The 18,596-nt window shown below is 31.7% G+C and overlaps 1 protein-coding gene across 1 annotated transcript in view; it reads left to right on the forward strand.

Moving 5' to 3' along the window:
• LOC127727795 (mucin-16-like) overlaps positions 1–18,596 on the forward strand; it is a 198,982-nt gene that overhangs the window by 133,647 nt on the left and 46,739 nt on the right. Inside the window, exons 70-79 of the mRNA XM_052234911.1 lie at positions 1,971–2,423; positions 3,029–3,100; positions 3,331–3,608; positions 3,900–4,041; positions 8,146–8,598; positions 9,118–9,189; positions 9,421–9,698; positions 9,986–10,127; positions 17,168–17,620; positions 18,071–18,130. Coding sequence (XP_052090871.1) covers positions 1,971–2,423; positions 3,029–3,100; positions 3,331–3,608; positions 3,900–4,041; positions 8,146–8,598; positions 9,118–9,189; positions 9,421–9,698; positions 9,986–10,127; positions 17,168–17,620; positions 18,071–18,130 — 2,403 coding nt within the window. The remainder of the gene's footprint in view (positions 1–1,970; positions 2,424–3,028; positions 3,101–3,330; positions 3,609–3,899; positions 4,042–8,145; positions 8,599–9,117; positions 9,190–9,420; positions 9,699–9,985; positions 10,128–17,167; positions 17,621–18,070; positions 18,131–18,596) is intronic.

Genomic DNA, 18,596 nt, shown 5'->3' on the forward strand with positions numbered 1-18,596 from the left:
GTCCCACATAAGAACGAGGAAGAGCCTATGTTTCACTCCCCTGCACCTATTCGTCCCCTAGAAGGAAAACAAACACAGGATGTGGTACTATATTTGACATATTTAGGTTGATACTTCAAAAAGCCTTTGTTGTGAGTTAATATTTTAGTTCCTTTATACAAATATCTACTAGTATTAAATGGTTATAAGTCTCTTGAATTTCAGGGTTGTTTGATTTGTTTTGTTAAGGGGGGATGTACATATGAGTGTTATTGATGTGAATAGGTAGTTTTGGTGAAAACATTGTGTAAAATAAGGTTATGAAACAGGATAGTATTTTTATCTAGAATTATTTCTTTTGTATGATTCTAACATATGATATTTCGAAAGAATTCGTTTTTGCTTTTGATATTTTTTTTGAGGGAGTGGGGACAAAGTCAGTATTTTCTGTGCAGTGGTCAGAACATTGAATTTTCATAAATATATTCTATAATTTTATTACCGACAAGGAAAACAGAATTAAAAGAGATTCCCCATCAACAATCAGCATGATCAAAAAAACAATTTAAAGTCTGATTTACTTTGTTCCATCCATTATTCTATTAAATTAAAACCAAGAGTAAAATTTCGCTTTTATACCCATATGAATAATTTAATATTCATTCAAATGAATTTTCCAAAATTTTAACACACAGTGATGTATTAAGTATCATGTACTGTGGATTCATTTATTTTCGTGGATTGAAGAAATTTTGCCTTTTCGTTGATATGTGATTTCGTGGTTTTGCCAAAGTCTGCATATAACCTGATAGAAAATTTATAATTCGTTGAACATTGAAATTCTTGGTTCACCGATACCCACGAAAAACACGAAAATTGGTATCCAACGAATAATAATGATTCCACAGTATCAGGAAAGATAAGGTAACAAATTGCTTAAGAAAGAATCTTTTAGTGTAATTGGACAAATAAAAAGAATAGATATGGTAACTCGATTAAAATGATATTGAATTACATGTACACAAATAAATATAATATTCAGTAAAAATGAGAATGGACTGGCCCATCCCTCCTACAAATAAAGAGTCCCTATAAGTACATGTACTGGTAATACAATCTGAATGCAGTATATTTCCATACAGGTCCAAATATCTGATATTGGAGATTTTCTTGTAATTGGATGACAAGTGAACACGAAAACAATCGGAATAATTTATTTAATTTGAAGTATATACACATTTTAGTTAAAATAAATTATCATATTTACATATATACAAGTTTTCTGATTATTTAATAGCAGGGCGAGAACTTTTTTTTCAATAAACTAAAGCTTGGCAAAAACATTTTCTAAAATAAATATTGGCGAGGACAGAGACATGTATATATGTCTTTGGCGTAGCAAAAAGATTTTTTGAAATAACTAATTGCTGTACAACAAAATAAGCGTGACATAAAAAAAGTAAACAAATCGCAAAAAAAAAAAAAAAAACAAAAAAACAAAACTTCAGATAATGACTTCAAAAAATTAAATTCAGCATTATTTGAATGATGTATGCTTATCTGGCCCATTGGTTTAAAGGACTTTATGTGAGTTTATACTGTATGAATTAACATGGGACACCAACTATTTTTGTTGCAAAATAGAATGGGACATCACCTTTTTTTCACTTGCATAACCATGGGACTTCAAGTTTTTTTTATAGTTCATTTTGGTTTTGCACCGGTCCTATGCCTTGAGAAATTTCGACCGGTCCCTAAATGTATATGTAGCTAATCAAGTTCATCTGACAAAGACAAAATAACGTTGAAAATTGATGTTCTTAAAAAGGTTTATGAACACAAATAGGCAGAAAGAATGCAGCTTTCAAGTGTCTGGCGTACCAATGTATAAGCCTTGAATCTTTGATGACTTATTTCACCTTGATTTGCAAAAATAAAGTCGGTAACTTTTAATTTTAAGGAAAGATAAAGCATAATTTCTAACTTTATAGGGACAACAACTATTGAAATACCATCAATTGTTTCTACACCGTCTGTTGCTTCAACTAAAACGAGTGTGAGAGTAGAATCACCAGTGACGTCAACAGCTGGTAAGACGTCAACTGCAGGTGGGAAATCAGCTGCAAAAAGCACAATGATCGTGTCATCAGCGAAATCCACTGAAGGAATATCGAGTGAAAAAACAACACCTGCTGGCGAAACGAGAGTCACAACTACGGCAGGAGGAATCAAACTTACGACTGGTATTATTTCATCAGAGGTAGTTACTTCCCCTGTGCCTTCTACTGTGGAAACAACCATAAAGAAAACAAGTAGACAAACTACTCCTATTGTTGCAACAACTAAAACTTCAGTGAAAATGACAAGTGAACAGTCCACCGAAAAGGTGACTTCAGAGCACACTACACCTTTGAGAGGGTCTACAAAACAAGTGACTCCAATAGGTATGCAGATGATTTTTTTATTCATCAGTATATTAAACTGTAGAACTGACAAGTGTTTTCTGTTAAAACTACCCTTATCCTGGGTTGCCATTTGTTTATTTCCATGAATCTGCAAACAAAAAAATGTATGTAGGCTTAATTTCAAAAATGATCAAGTCTTGCATATATATATATATATATATATATATATTGCCAACAAAAAAAAAATGCATACTGTTTTAAGCATTGTCATTCAGAAATACATAATGGGCCTTGAACTTTTAATGTATTTCTAGAAAAAACCATATTACATAAGTTAAATCTCTATAGTGAGAAAAACTATCGGTTGTTATATGTAATATCTGATCAACAGAAATACAAACGGATTAGAAAAATTGAAAAAATGATCTCAATGTGTATTTGTATGTATCTTAGTCATAACTGAATAAATACTTGATAAATAAGTATTCATACGAAACTTGATAGTCATTATATAGAGATCAACTAAATTTTGTATTTTCTGTTTATCTTGAGAAATTGACTTAAGACAAAGGTATAACACTTGATAGCTAGATTTATTGTATGGAAGTGTTATTCATATGTGAATTTGTATGAAACTCCTACAGGTACAACGACTGAAATGAAAGTAGTAAGTGTTGTGTCGACGACAAGTGCAGTCCCATCACTCACATCAACAGGTAAGTTGAAAAATATAATCACACTTGGTACTTCTCATCAAAAGATCAATATCTTACACCGTCTTTAGGCAAATATATTTCATGCTCATCATTATAAGATATTTAAAACATCTAAAACTATGACTAAAACTATCTCCAACCTATAAGTTGCCAGTTTGAATAAAAAATCAGATCATTGAACCCAGTTGACATAATAATGAATAGTTGAATTTGAACACTTGTTTTAATAGTTTCAAGTACCACACCAGTATGTGATATATCAGAGGGAATGGAATCACCAACAACAATTCCATCTAGTGAAATAAAAGTAAATGATGACATAGCAAAGATAGAAAACTTACGACCAGGGGGTTTGGTACCCATGATGAGTTCTAAGCCTACACTGGTAATACAATACACACCTTCAAGTGCCAAGTCCGTGCAAAGAGTAGAATTAGTATCGGCAAAGAATATAATATCGTACACTGTGACATTTTTCAATGCCGAAGGAACCACGATAAAAAGAACGGTAAGTATGTTCACTATTCAAACGTTACTTTAAATATGTGAAAATTGACAAAGTCATCATCTTTTACTCAAAGGTGTTCGGTATGCGCGAAAACAACACTGTAGCTGTTTTATATGTCGGTTCTCGATAACGGTCAGTATATAATTTGTACATATGACTACATTATACACTCTCTTACACTGATACAATAAATCTACAGTGGAAAAGGTGTAAAATTGCTTAATATATAATTATTAAGATAGGAATTGAAACTTTAATTGAAACCAGCCTAACACATTTGAATTATTTTAGGTGAAAGTTACAGAAAGTGCAATCAATGTAGCTGGAAATCCTAATGTGAAGAAAATAGAAATCTTGATCACTCCCGAAGATAAGAAAAGTTCTTATCAGCCAGTTCATCTTCAACTGAAAATATTTGCATGCCATGAAATAGGTAAAACAATGTTTACATGTAATATGGACTAATATTGGGATAAATATTCTGCCCATAGACAAAGAGAAACGTGCGGTTACGTCAAATGAGACAGAAAACTAAAATTTGCAACAAAATAACTAAAGACCATTGTAAATGTTTTAACTAATGAAAAAGTGTTTTTTAATACGTCAATCTAGTAATTGTTATGACTTGAGACCAGATATCAAATTCAATAAATATAAACATATCTTTCTCTATTGAACACTCCCTATGTAATCGACAGAAACATAAACAGTACAAAAAACAGGTGTGTTGTTATTGCCAATGAGATTACTATCCAAATATTCTAACGTGCGAGGGTGTATATAGTGGTTTTGTCTTTGCAAATGTTTTTGTGATATAAGAGGAATCGAATTACATTAAGGTAAAAACATTTACTACCATGCATTTGAAGTAGAAATATATAATAAAGAATCTATGACAACTATAAATGTTGATTATCTCATTTCGTAATTTTAGTGTATTTCTCTCAAGATCTTTATTCTAAAAGGTTGTTTTCTAATCATATAAATTTGTATAGATGTTGATAAATAAATTGCAAAATACAAATTTTACAACATTCAAATTGCATTCTAACAGTGCAAGATGTTAAGCTGTATTTTCTATGAATGTTTCCTTATTCAAATATATATACAATATATATATATATATATATATATATATATATATATATGCATATACAACAGCTTGATGAAAACGTTAGCTTAGAAGAAATAGACAATATTTAATGTGTTATAACAACGCATCCATTCTACTATTATTTTGATTATTAATGATACATACTGATATGTATCTGTGCATGAGTAGTTTGTAATTTTTATTAATTTATAAGTACTGGTCAAATTTTCTCAAGGCATGTGACCGGTGCAAATTCGCATGGGAGATGCACTTTTTTTAAGCAAAATTTCCATGGGACCTGAATTTTTTTCAAGTTAGATGTGCATGGTACATTGACTTGTTTTTAATTAGGGACCGTTTATACTTGTAAAGGTCTATAACAATCTTAAACAATTTGAAAAGAAAATGATAATATCTATCATTGACAATCATCGTTTACTGAAAACAATTATATAATTTGCCTATTTAACACAGTAGATCTCCAAATGAATTAAAATTTGGCATATTGTAAGAACAGTATATACATGACATAATGGCCCATATTTATGAAAATCTCAGGTCATTTTAAAAAGATAAAAAAATTCTCAAAGATGACTATTGGTATCTGAATTTATTCCCAACTGAAATGTTTACCTTTTTATAAAGCATAAGAATTGACAGTAATAAATCTACATGAAAAACAGATTTTGTAGCGGTCAAGCTTTATGAAAATCCCAGATGATTTGAAACAGTTGAAGAAAATTTTAAAGTCAACTATATGAATTTAATCCCAACTGAAAAGAATAATTTTTTCACATATTGATTAAATTTATAACAATGGAGAGCAAAATATCTTAATGAATTTAAAGTTTATTTTCAAATTAGAATATAAATGTATGCAATAAGTCTTTTTTTCGTCACAAGTTTTTACCTTTTTACAATTTGTTATTCCAATTTCATCTGCATAAAACCTGGGATCTATATCTGTCCCACAAGAATGAGGAAGAGCCTATGTTTCACTCCCCTGCACCTATTCGGCCCCTAGAAGGAAAACAAACACAGGATGTGGTACTATATTTGACATATTTAGGTTGATACTTCAAAAAGCCTTAGTTGTGAGTTGATATTGTAGTTCCTTTATACAAATATCTACTAGTATTAAATGGTTACAAGTCTCTTGAATTTCAGGGCTGTTTGATTTGCTTTGTTATGGGGGGATGTACATAAGAGTGTTATTGATGTGAATAGGGAGTTTTAGTGAAAACATTGTGTAAAATAAGGTTATGAAACAGGATAGTATTTTTATCTAGAATTATCTCTTTTGTATGATTCTAAGGTTGGATATTTCGAAAGAATTCGTTTTTGTTTTTGGTATTTTTTTTGAAAGGGTGGGGACAAAGTCAATATTTTCTGTGCAGTGGTCAGAACATTGAATTTTCATAAATATATTCTATAATTTTACTACCGACAAGGAAAACAGAATTTAAAGAGATTCCCCATCAATAATCAGCATGATCAGAAAACAATTTAAAATCTGATTTACTTTGTTCCATCCATGATTCTATTAAATTAAAACCAAGAGTAAATTTTCGCTTTTATACCCATATCAATAATTTAATATTCATCCAAATGAATTTTCCAAAATTATAACACAGAGTGATGTATTAAGTATCATGTACTGTGGATTCATTTATTTTCGTGGATTGAAGAAATTTTGCCTTTTCGTTAATATATGATTTCGTGATTTTGCCAAAGTCTGCATATAGGTTGCACTTTGTAAATAGAGCTGTTTCTCAAACCACGCCTCTTTTGGGGAGATATAGAATATTCATAGATAATTAATTTTGTTTACATACTGGTTCCCAGTTATAATCTCTAGGTTTCATCTCATAGAGACATAACTTGGGAATGTTGCCAGTAAATATACATATGCATATTGTCTATATAGAAATCTGTGGTAATCCTACAGTCAAGGTAGGGATAGTTAAGAAATTTAGTGTTAGTTTAAACTCTTAGAAGTTCGGGGCATATAAACGTTGAAAATGTGCCGCACAGCCCTATATTTTGACCTTTGAAAAAAATTGAAGTGCATATGAACTTTCCATTCTAGGATATGATTTTTTTCAAAACTTCATAGTAAAAGTGGTACAGTTTTAGTCGTAAAAAGAGTTCCAATGGGACATTGCATTGTCAATATTAACAGAAATGCAACCTATAACCTGATAGAAAATTTATAATTCGTTGAACATTGAAATTCGTGGTTCATCTATATCCACGAAAAGCACGAAAATTGGTATCCAACGAATAATAATTATTCCACAGTATCAGGAAAGATGAAGTAACAAATTGTATAAGAAAGAATCTTTTAGTGTAATTAGAAAAATAAAAAGAATAGATATGGTTACTCGATTAAAATGATGTTGAATTACATGTACACAAATAAATATAATATTCAGTAAAAATGAGAATGGACTGGCCCATCCCTCCTACAAATAAAGAGTCCCTATAAGTACATGTACTGGTAATACAATCTGAATGCAGTATATTTCCATACAGGTCCAAAGTTGATATTGGAGATTTTCTTGTAATTGGATGACAAGTGAACACGAGAACAATCAGAATATTTTATTTAATTTGAAGTATATACACATTTTAGTTAAAAAAAATTAACATATTAAATTTTGATATATATATATATATATATATATATATATATATATATATATATATATATATATATATTTAAGTTTTCTGATTATTTAATAGCAGGGCGAGAACTTTTTTTTCAATAAACTAAAGCTGGACAAAAACTTTTTCTATAATAAATATTTGCGTGGTCAGAGACATATATACACATGCGTATATATGTCTCTGGCGTAGCAAAACGATTTTTTAAAATAACTAATTGCTGTACAACAAAATTGGCGGGACATATAAAAGTAAACAAATAGCCAAAAAAAAAAATAAAATAAATAAACTTAGATAATAACTTCAAAAAATTAAATTCAGCATTATTTGAATGATGTATGCTTGTCTGGCACATTGGTTTGAAGGACTTTGTGTGAGTTTATACTGTTTGAATTAATATGGGACACCAACTTTTTTTGTTGCAAAATAGAATAGGACAACACATTTTCTTCACTTGCATAACCATGGGACTTCAAGTTTTTTTTATAGTTCATTTTGGTTTTGCACCGGTCCCATGTCTTGAGAAATTTCGACCGGTCCCTAAATGTATATGTAGCTAATCAAGTTCATGTGACAAAGACAAAATAACGTTGAAAATTCTTGCTCTTAAAAAGATTTATGAACACAAATAGGCAGAAAGAATACATCTTCCAAGTGTCTGGCGTACCAAAGTATGAACATTGAATCTTTGATGACTTATTTCACCTTGATTTGCAAAAATAAAGTCGGTAACTTTAAATTTTGCGGAAAGATAAAGCATGATTTCTATCTTTATAGGGACAACAACTATTGAAATACCGTCAATTGTTTCTACACCGTCTATTGCTTCAACTAAAACGAGTGTAATAGTAGAATCACCAGTGACGTCAACAGCTGGTAAGACGACAACTGCAGGTGGGCCATCATCAGCAAAAAGCACAATGATCGTATCATCAGCGAAATCCACTGAAGGAATATCGAGTGAAAAAACAACACCTGCTGGCGAAACGAGAGTTACAACTACGGCAGGAGGAATCAAACATACGACTGGTATTATTTCATCAGTAGGAGTTACTTCCCCTGTGCCCTCTACTGTCGAAACAACCATAAAGAAAACAAGTAGACAAACTACTCCTATTGTTGCAACAACTGAAACATCAGTGAAAATGACAAGTGAACAGTCCACCGAAAAGGTGACGTCAGAGCACACTACACCTTTGAGAGGGTCTACAAAACAAGTGACTCCAATAGGTATGCAGATGATTTTTTTTCATCAGTATACTAAACTGTCGAACTGACAAGTGTTTGCTGTTAAAACTACCCTTATCCTGGATTGCCATTTGTTTATTTCTATGAGTCTACAAACAAAGAAATGTATGTAGGCTGAACTTCATTGTTAATTCAGAAATACATAATGGGCCGTGAGCTTTTAATGTATTTTTTAAAAATTTATATTACATAAGTTAAATTTTAATATTGAGAAAAACTATCAGTTGTTATATGTAATATCTGATCAACAGCAATGCAAACGGATTAGAAAAATTGAAAAAATGATCTCAATGTGTATTTGGATGTATCTTAGTCATAACTGAATAAATACTTGATAAATAAGTATTCATACGAAACTTGATAGTCATTATATAGAGATCAACTAAATTTTGTATTTTCTGTTTATCTTAAATAAATTGACTTAAGACAAAGGTATAACACTTGATAGCTAGATTTATAGTATGGAAGTGTTATATGTGAATTTGTATGAAACTTCTACAGGTACAACGACTGAAATGAAAGTATTAAGTATTGTGTCGACGACAAGTGCAGTCCCATCACTCACATCAACAGGTAAGTTGAAACATATAATTACACTTGGTACTTCTCATCAAAAGATCAAATATCTTACACCGTCTTTAGACAAATATATTCCATGCTCATCATTATAAAATATTTAAAACATCTAAAACTATGACTAAAAATATCTCCTACCTATAAGTTGTCACTTTGAATAAAAGATTGGATCATTGAACCCAGTTGGCATAATAATAAATAGTTGAATTTGAACACTTGTTTTAATAGTTTCAAGTACCACACCAGTATGTGAATTATCAGAGGGAATGGTGTCACCAACAACAATTCCATCTAGTGAAATAAAAGTAAATGATGACATGGCAAAGATAGAAAACTTACGACCAGGGGGTTTGGGACCCATGATGAGTTCTAAGCCTACACTGGTAATACAATACACACCTTCAAGTGCCAAGTCCGTGCAAAGAGTAGAATTAGTATCGACAGACAATATAATATCGTACACTGTGACATTTTTCAATGCTGGAGGAACCACGATAAAAAGAACTGTAAGTATGGTCACTATTCAAACGTTACTTTAAGTATGTGAAAATTGACAAAGTCATCATCTTTTACTCAAAGGTGTACATAATGCGCGAAAACAACACTAGATGTTTTGTATGTCGGGTGTCGATAAAGGTCAGTATATAATTTGTACATTTGACTACATTATACACTCTCTTACACTGATACAATAAATCTACAGTGGAAAAGGTGTAAAATTGCTTAATATAAAATTATTAAGATTGGGATTGACACTCAATTGAATAAGCCTAACAAATTTGAATTATTTTAGGTGAAAGTTACAGAAACTGCAATCAATGTAGCTGGAAATCCTAATGTGAAGAAAATACAAATCTTGATCAGTCCTGAAGATAAGAAAAGTTCTTATCAGCCAGTTCATCTTCAACTGAAAATATTTGCATGCCATGAAATAGGTAAAACAATTTTTACATGTAATATGGACTGACATTGGGATAAATAATCTGCCCATAGACAAAGAAAAACGTCCGGTTACGTCAAATGAGACAGAAAACTGAAAATACAACAAAATAACTAAAGATCATTGTAATTTTATTAACTCATGAAAAAGTGTATTTTAATACGCCAAACTAGTAATCGTTCTGACTTGAGACCAGATATCAAATTCAATAAATATAAACATATCATTCTCTATTGAACACTCCCGATTTAATCGACAGAAACACAAACAGTACAAAAAACAGGTGTGTTATTATTGCCAATGAGATTACTATCCAAATCTACTAAAGTGCGAGGATGTATATAGTCGTTTTGTCTTTGCAAATGTATTTATGAAATAAGAGGAATCGAATTACATTTAGGTAAAAACATTTACTACCATGCATTAGAAGTAGAAATATACAATAAAGAATATGACAACTATAGATCAAATTTATTCGTTCAGTGTATGTTAGTGTTTTTCTCTCAAGATGTATCTCTTTAAAGGTTGTTTTCTAATCATATAAATTTGTATAGATGTTGATAAATCAGTTACGAAATACAAATTTTACAACATTCAAATTGCATTCTTACAATGCAAGATGTTAAGCTGTATTTTCTATGAATGTTTCCTTATCCAAATATATATAATAAATAGATATGTGTGCCTATAAATAGCAACACATAACATACAAATCTATGTGAGTGTGGATTAATCAGTACAAAGATTAATAAAAACACATAACATACAAATCTATGTGAGTGTGGATTAATCAGTTCAAAAATTAATACAATTTTACAAATGAAATTATGAAATACCTAACAATGTAATTTTAACACACCGTTTAGTATGTAAATATTAAAACGTTAAAAAGATTTACAATGCGATAAAAAAAAAAAAACCGCAATAACAAACTAGCTTCATCGAGCGTGCATCTGTCCAGATTAAATCGGATGCAGATAAGAAACTTTTGCAGCTCATTGTACAGTGAAATTTTACTGCTTAATAAATAAATTAAAAATTTGAATGAAGTTCAAGATTATTTATTGTTGAAGTAAGTTTGCAACGTCTATTGGCCAATATTAAAGAAATGTTCAGGACGATGCTTCATAATTAATTATTCTTTATCTTTCCAGTATTTTTTCTCGCCTTTTTCATTTAGACCATCAGGTTCTAAAGTATGGAGCTGGTGGATCCAAAAATTTTCTCTTCTCCTTCTCGCCGTGGTGTCCCACTCAGGGTTCACTTCTGTGATTTGAAAAGTAACATTATCAAAAGGATGTTTCTTTGAGCGAACATGTCTTGTGAGGGGACAGTTTTTGTTGGTTTTGTACCATGATCGATGGTTATATAGCCGAATATTAAATTTGTCCATTGTTTCTGTCACGTACTGAATGCCACAGGTGTTACATGTTAGTTATGAATTGAGTTCTCTGTTTTACAGTTGGCATTTACATAGATGGTATAACTATGTTTTGTAAAGGAGCTGATGAAAGAACTGCTAGTATTGGCAGCTTTACAACATAAACAATTTCGTTTCCCACATTGTTTGTAGCAACCAGGAGGTGGAGTAGGTTGCTTTGTTAGTACAGATATCACTAATTTGTCACGGATGCTTTAAGGTCTTCTGAAGGCCATGACTGGTGGTGAGGAAAATACGTTTTTCAAATTGGAGTGATTTTCTATAATTTCCAATGCTTTCGAACAATGGACGACACATTTTTGAAATCAGGATGGTAAGTGAGTATAATGGGTGTTCTGTTGACTCCTTTATTCTTATCCTTGTACTCCAAACGTTCTTTACGGATAGTTCTGGTTGCTTTTTCAAAAGCTGTATCAATACTGTTGTTATTGTATCCTCCAACAACTAGATGTTTACGTAGTTGTCCAAGTCTAGCATGCTGCTTATTTTCTGTTGATCATATTCTCTTGATTCGCAATGCCTGACTGAAAGGGATATCACGGACCCATGTGTTTGGGAGAGAAATTGATGTTTGTCAGTTTTCTTCGTATGGAGATCTGTTATCATGGTTCCGTTCTGAATGTAACTCGTAGTATCAAGGAAGTTAATTATCTCCATTGATGTTTCGAGTGTAAATTTAATTGAATGGTGGAAAGAGTTACAGTGTTCAAGAAATTCATTCAGATGGTCTAGTGAATCTGTTCTTTTAAAATCAATATCATCAATAAATCGAAACTATGTTAATGGCTGGTATGGAGCACTAGCCAAGAGGTGTTTTTTCAAGTTGGCCCATAAATATGTTGGCATATGACGTGGTCATTTTTGTGCCCATACTAGTACCGTCTATCTGTAGATAGTGTGTGTCATTGAAAGAGAAGTTGTTGTTCTCCAGCACTAGTTTCAGAAGTGTAACAAGACACTCAGTTGGAGGATTTTTGTCACTGCGATTGTTCCATACCTCTCCACACGCTGCTATTCCTTCGTCCTATCGAATATTTGTATATAAAGAAGACACGTCCATGGATGTATTGTTTGGTAAAAAATTAAAGATTTCTATTTTCTTTAAATAATCAGTCTCATGGGAACTAACTGTGCTCCTCTTCATGCCGACTTGGTCTTTTATTCATATGAGACTGACTTCATACAGGAACTTCTTAGGAAGAAAGAAAAGAAGTTAGCAGTATCATTTAACTTTACTTTCTGCTATATAGATGATGTTCTCTCACTAAATAATCCAAAATTTGGTGACTATGTTGAACGCATCTATCCCATCGAATTTGAGATAAAGGATACAACAGATACAGTTAAGTTGCCTAATATCTTGACTTACATCCAGAAATTGACAATGAAGGTCGGTTGAAAACAAAACTTTACGACAAAAGAGATAATTTCAGCTTCCAAATTGTGAACTTTCCATTTCTATGTAGCAACATTCCAGCAGCACCTGCATACGCAGTATATATCTCCCTGTTAATACGATATTCCAGGGCTTGTATTTCCTATCATGATTTCCTTGATAGAAGGTTGCTGCTCGCAAGGAAGCTATTAAACCAAGAGTTCCAAGTGGTGAAATTGAAATCATCCCTTCGTAAATTTTACGGACGCCATCACGAGTTGGTTGACCATTATGAAATATTTGTTTCACAGATGATAGCGAATATGTTCCAATTGTCGTAACTACAATCCCGTCCCCTTTTCCCGAATGTGACCTACCGAATTAGACTTATTACCGGGTTTGTACTAACATGAGCAACACGACGGGTGCCACATTTGGAGCAGGATCTGCTTACCCTTCCGGAGCACCTGAGATCACCCCCAGTTTTAAGTGGGGATCGTGTTGCTCAATCTTTAGTTTTCTATGTTGTGTTTTGTGTACTGTTGTTCGACTTATGAGTTTGAATATCCCTTTTGTATATTTCGTTTCTTGAATGTAAGAGGGGAGTTCTTTCACATGAGGTCTTAAGTGATGGTCTATACATTCAGATATCTTTTCAATTGGGTGACTATTTGCTGAAACAATTGGTTGACCTGGATTGCCATTTTTGTGCATTTTAGGCAACATATAGAATCTTCCTGCCTTGGCTTCGTTGTCAAGCGGTCGAAAATAATCAATGGTGTCATTATCGATATGATTTTGGTCGTACATCTCTTGAAGGGTGGTGTTGATATTTCAAATAGTATTTTGTGTTGGAACAGTGGTCAATTGCTTTTAATAATTTGAGTTTAACAGTTGACGATTCCCTTCTTCTATGTAATCTATTTTATTCATAACAACCACAGCGCCCCCTTTGTCGGCAGGTTTCTATTACAATATTCTCTTGTTCTTATGGTGTTTTCAAAGCGATGCTTTCTGATATTGATAAATTATAATTTCTTTTATTTGTTATGCAGAATTTTATATCAGACCTCACCCGTAGTTAATAAATGACTCAAAGTTTTCGTTTTTACTTTTTGGTGGTTTCCACGAACTTCGGGATGAGCGTGTCTTCTTCATTGTCCTCAGTATTTGAATCTGTTATATATATGTTAGCGGCAATAAGTAAAATTAGCCATTAAGCTTAAATCCTAGTCAATAAGCTAACGCCTAGGCATTAAGTTATTGCCTGAAATTTTCAGACATTTAGCTTATTTCCGGAAATGTAATGATGATTATTCAACCTATTGCCAAACATCATTTCAGGCAATAAGTGAACTTTGGGATTTTTGCTTTATATTCCATGTAAATGTACATTCGGTGAAATATTCTTCATGTAAAGAAGTGTTTGTATTATATTCCTAATATTAATACACATTAATATAACAGATCTTCAAATTTTAGTATTTTTTCATATTTATAACCGAATTAACTTGTATTTCTTTGTGGTGTTACAATCAATGTTTCAAACAAGTGATCGTAGCTAATGAAAGGAAGGGGGTTGGTGATTCTATCTGAAAATTATTTGAAGAAAATTCGAACTCACTGGTCGAGCAGGTTTTGGACTGGTCAAAAGTAGACAAATGTAGATATGAGTTTTTATTCACATCATCTTTCCATTGATTTTATTGGAAATGTAAAACATTACTGTTAAACATTTATTTAAAATGCCCCCAGGCAATCTTGTCTTGTTTACTTCATAATTTGTATTATTAGCATTTACATGTCTACTGAAGACAAATGACGTGAATCTTTACGGCCTTAATTTGAATCAGTGAAAACAAGGAGCATATATACAAGATATATAGTACAATGATCTCTTTTGGCAAAGATTGAACTTTTACCACCCCAAAAAAGACGGCAACTATAGACTAATACAATTAAAAAGGTATAACATTTTTAGCATAGGAGACTTTGAAAGGAAAAAGGAGGAACATTATTTAAAAAAAATGTATTTCTAGCGAAACTGTATGGTACTTTAATTTGAAAAAAGGTACATAAATTGGTCGTGGTGACAGAGACTGTATGATTTAACCAACTTAATAATGCCTATGCAAATATTTCTCGTGACTCCATGGTCATGCAAATTTTTCTCGTGATTCCATTGAACTATTTCTTTCACTTTGTGAACATTGTAAAATAAAGAAAAGTATTTATGGAATGGAGTACTAGTGAAACCCATTTTATCCTAAGAGTCCAACAGTAGATGACAGGTTGGTTTAATGGATTTCCAATCAAACCTATATGGAAACTATAAATTTCTATAAAATCACCTAACTAAAGGTTTGTAATATTAGAGCTCTTACGTAAAAATGTGCTTCAGAGGTGACTTTTAATTTAATTGATGTTTTCACAAGTTTTGGTGTGCCCCATAAACTGCAAAATGACAATGGTCGTGCATTTACAGCTTTGGTTATATCCGAGTTAAAACTAAAGTGGCTAGAACTAGTGACTTTATTGCAGGTAAAAAGTAAAATCACAAAAATACTGAACTCCGAGGAAAATCCAAAACGGAAAGTCCCTAATCAAATGGCAAAATCAAATGATTAAACACATCAAACGAATGGACAACAACTGTCATATTCCTGACTTGGTACAGGCATTTTCAAATGTAGAAAATGGTGGATTGAACCTGGTTTTATAGCGCTAAACCTCTCACTTGTATGACAGTCGCATCAAATTCCATTATATTTACAACGATGCGTGAACAAAACAGACATAATAGGTAACATTGTCAAAATATGGGTACAGCATTCATCACTGTGTCACAATCTCAAAACAAACAAACATTTAACAAAGAAGCACAAAAAACATCTATCACATTTAACAACCACATTCATTGCTTACTTATATATGTATTTCAAATCAACCCATAAAGGATTGAAATATTTAAAGTCCTGTGACTGCATTCACATCTACTCTTAGTGTAGAGTCGCGTGTTTGACGCAAGAAATTGTAAACGTCACACAGGAAGAAATATAAAATAATTTTGTCGTTCAAAGTATTTTCAAAATTATAATTTCACATGGGGAATGGTGGTATACAGGGTTGAAAAATCAAAAGTTTTTGTTAGAACTAATTTCAGAAAAAGACCGAGATTTAAAATTATCCAGAAGTTCTTTAGAATTTTTAAGAATCCACATATGGTTAATACCACTACGCAAGTAAAATAATTTTGTCGTTCAAAGTATTTTCAAAATTATAATAGAACAATAACATAATGGTATTATAATAGAACAATAACAAAATGGCGGGATCTTTAAAAGTACAGAGCCACGTCATATGTACCAAAGAAACACATAAAGTCACAACGTACAAAACACACCAGCAAAAATGAAAGATAATACAAACACATTGACGGGATGTATAAGTACCGAGCCACGTCAAATGGATATCACAGAAAACAGACCAAACAGTAAAAGTAATATTATCAATAGAACAAAGACAAATAAATGACATTTTATACTTCAGTTCTTATCATACTATCATGTACCAGATGTATTTTAACTTTGAATTAATGTCATTTTATTTACTCGCATTTACATTTTAATTATTAAGATTAATGCCTAGAAACATTTTTCAGGATTTAAGCTTAAATCCTAGGATTTAAGAATAATGCCTTACATCATTTAGGCAATAAACTTACTGCCTAGGCATTAGCTTATTGCCTAGGATTTAAGCTTATGTCCAATTTCACTTATTGCCGCTAACATATGCATAAACAACAGCCTGATGGATGTCCAAGAAGACATGAAAACGTTAGCCTAGAAGAAATAGACAATATTTAATGTGTTATAACTACGCAGCTATTCTACTATTATTCAATCTTTTAATGATATATATATGTGCATGAGTAGTTTGTTAATTTCATTTATTTATATTATATATATATATATATATATATATATATATAAATGTATATGTAGCTAATCAAGTTCATGTGACAAAAAAGCGGTGAAAATTGATGTTCTCAAAAAGATTTATGAACACTAATAGGCAGAAAGAACACAGCTTTCAAGTGTCTGGCGGAACAATGTATAAGCCTTGAATCTTTGATGACTTATTTCACCTTGATTTTCAAAAATAAAGCCAGTAACTTTAAATTTTAAGGAAAGACAAAGCATAATTTCTATCTTTATAGGGACAACAACTATTGAAATACCGTCAATTGTTTCTACACCGTCTGTTTCTGCAACTAAAACGAGTGAAAGAGCAGAATCACCAGTGACATCAACAGCTGGTAAGATGACAACTGCAGGTGGGCCATCATCAGCAAAAAGCACCATTATCGTGTCATCAGCTAAATCCACTGAACGAATATCGAGTGAAAAAACAACACCTGCTGGAAAAACGAAAGTTACAACTACAGCAGGAGGAATGAAACATACGACTGGTATTATTTCATCAGAAGGAGTTACTCCCCCTGTGCCCTCTACTGGGGAAACAACTATAAAGAAAATAAGTAGACAAACTACTCCTTTTGTTGCAACAACTGAAACATCAGTGAAATTGACAAGTGAACAGTCCACTGAAAAGGTGACATCAGAGCACACAACACCTTTGAGAGGGTCTACAAAACAAGTGACTCCAATAGGTATGCAGATGTTTTTTTTTATTCTTAAAAATTTATCAAGTCTCGCATATATATATTGCAAGAAAAAACCCAAAAAAAACCGCATACTGTATTAAGCATTGTTGTTCAGAAATACATAATGGGTCGTGAGCTTTTAATGTATTTTTCAATAATTTATATTACATAAGTTAAATCTCTAAAGTGAGAAAAACGATCGGTTGTTTTATGTAATATCTGATCAACAGCAATGCCAACGGATGTGTATTTGTAAGTATCTAAGTCATAACTGAATACATACTTGATAAATAAGTATTCATACGAAACTTGATAGTCATTATATAGAGATCAACTGCATTTTGTTTTTTCTGTTCATCTTAAGTAGTTGCCTAGAGACAAAAGTATAACACTTGATAGTTAGATTTATAGTATGGAAGTGTTATTCATATGTGTAAATGTATGAAACTTCTGCAGGTACAACGACTGAAATTGTTGTGTCGACGACAAGTGCAGTCCCATCACTCACACCAACGGGTAAGTTGAAACATATAATTATAATTGGTACTTGTCGTCAAAAGATCAACTATCTTCCACCGTCTTTAGACAAATATTTTCATTGCTCCTCATTATAAAACATTTAAATCATATCAAACTACGACTTAAAATATCTCCAACCTATAAGTTGTCACTTTGAATAAAAACTGGAACATTGAACCCAATTGACATACTAATAAATAGTTGATTATCTCATTTCGTAATATTTTTTTTTCTCTCAAGATCTATCTTCTAAAAGGTTGTTTTTTAATGATATTAATTGTCATGGATGCTGATAAATCAATATATATATATGGATATAAGAGAACATTCATAGAAGATAGAGCTTTACTGCTTTTATTGTAAGAATGTAGATTTTATTTTGTAAAATATGTATTTGTAATTGATTACTCAACATCCATATAAATATATGTGATTAGAAAACATCCTTTTAGAATGTAGATTT

This window comes from Mytilus californianus, unplaced genomic scaffold (genome assembly GCF_021869535.1).
Source record: "Mytilus californianus isolate M0D057914Y unplaced genomic scaffold, xbMytCali1.0.p SCAF_2, whole genome shotgun sequence".
Classification (NCBI taxonomy): Eukaryota; Metazoa; Mollusca; class Bivalvia; order Mytilida; family Mytilidae; genus Mytilus; species Mytilus californianus.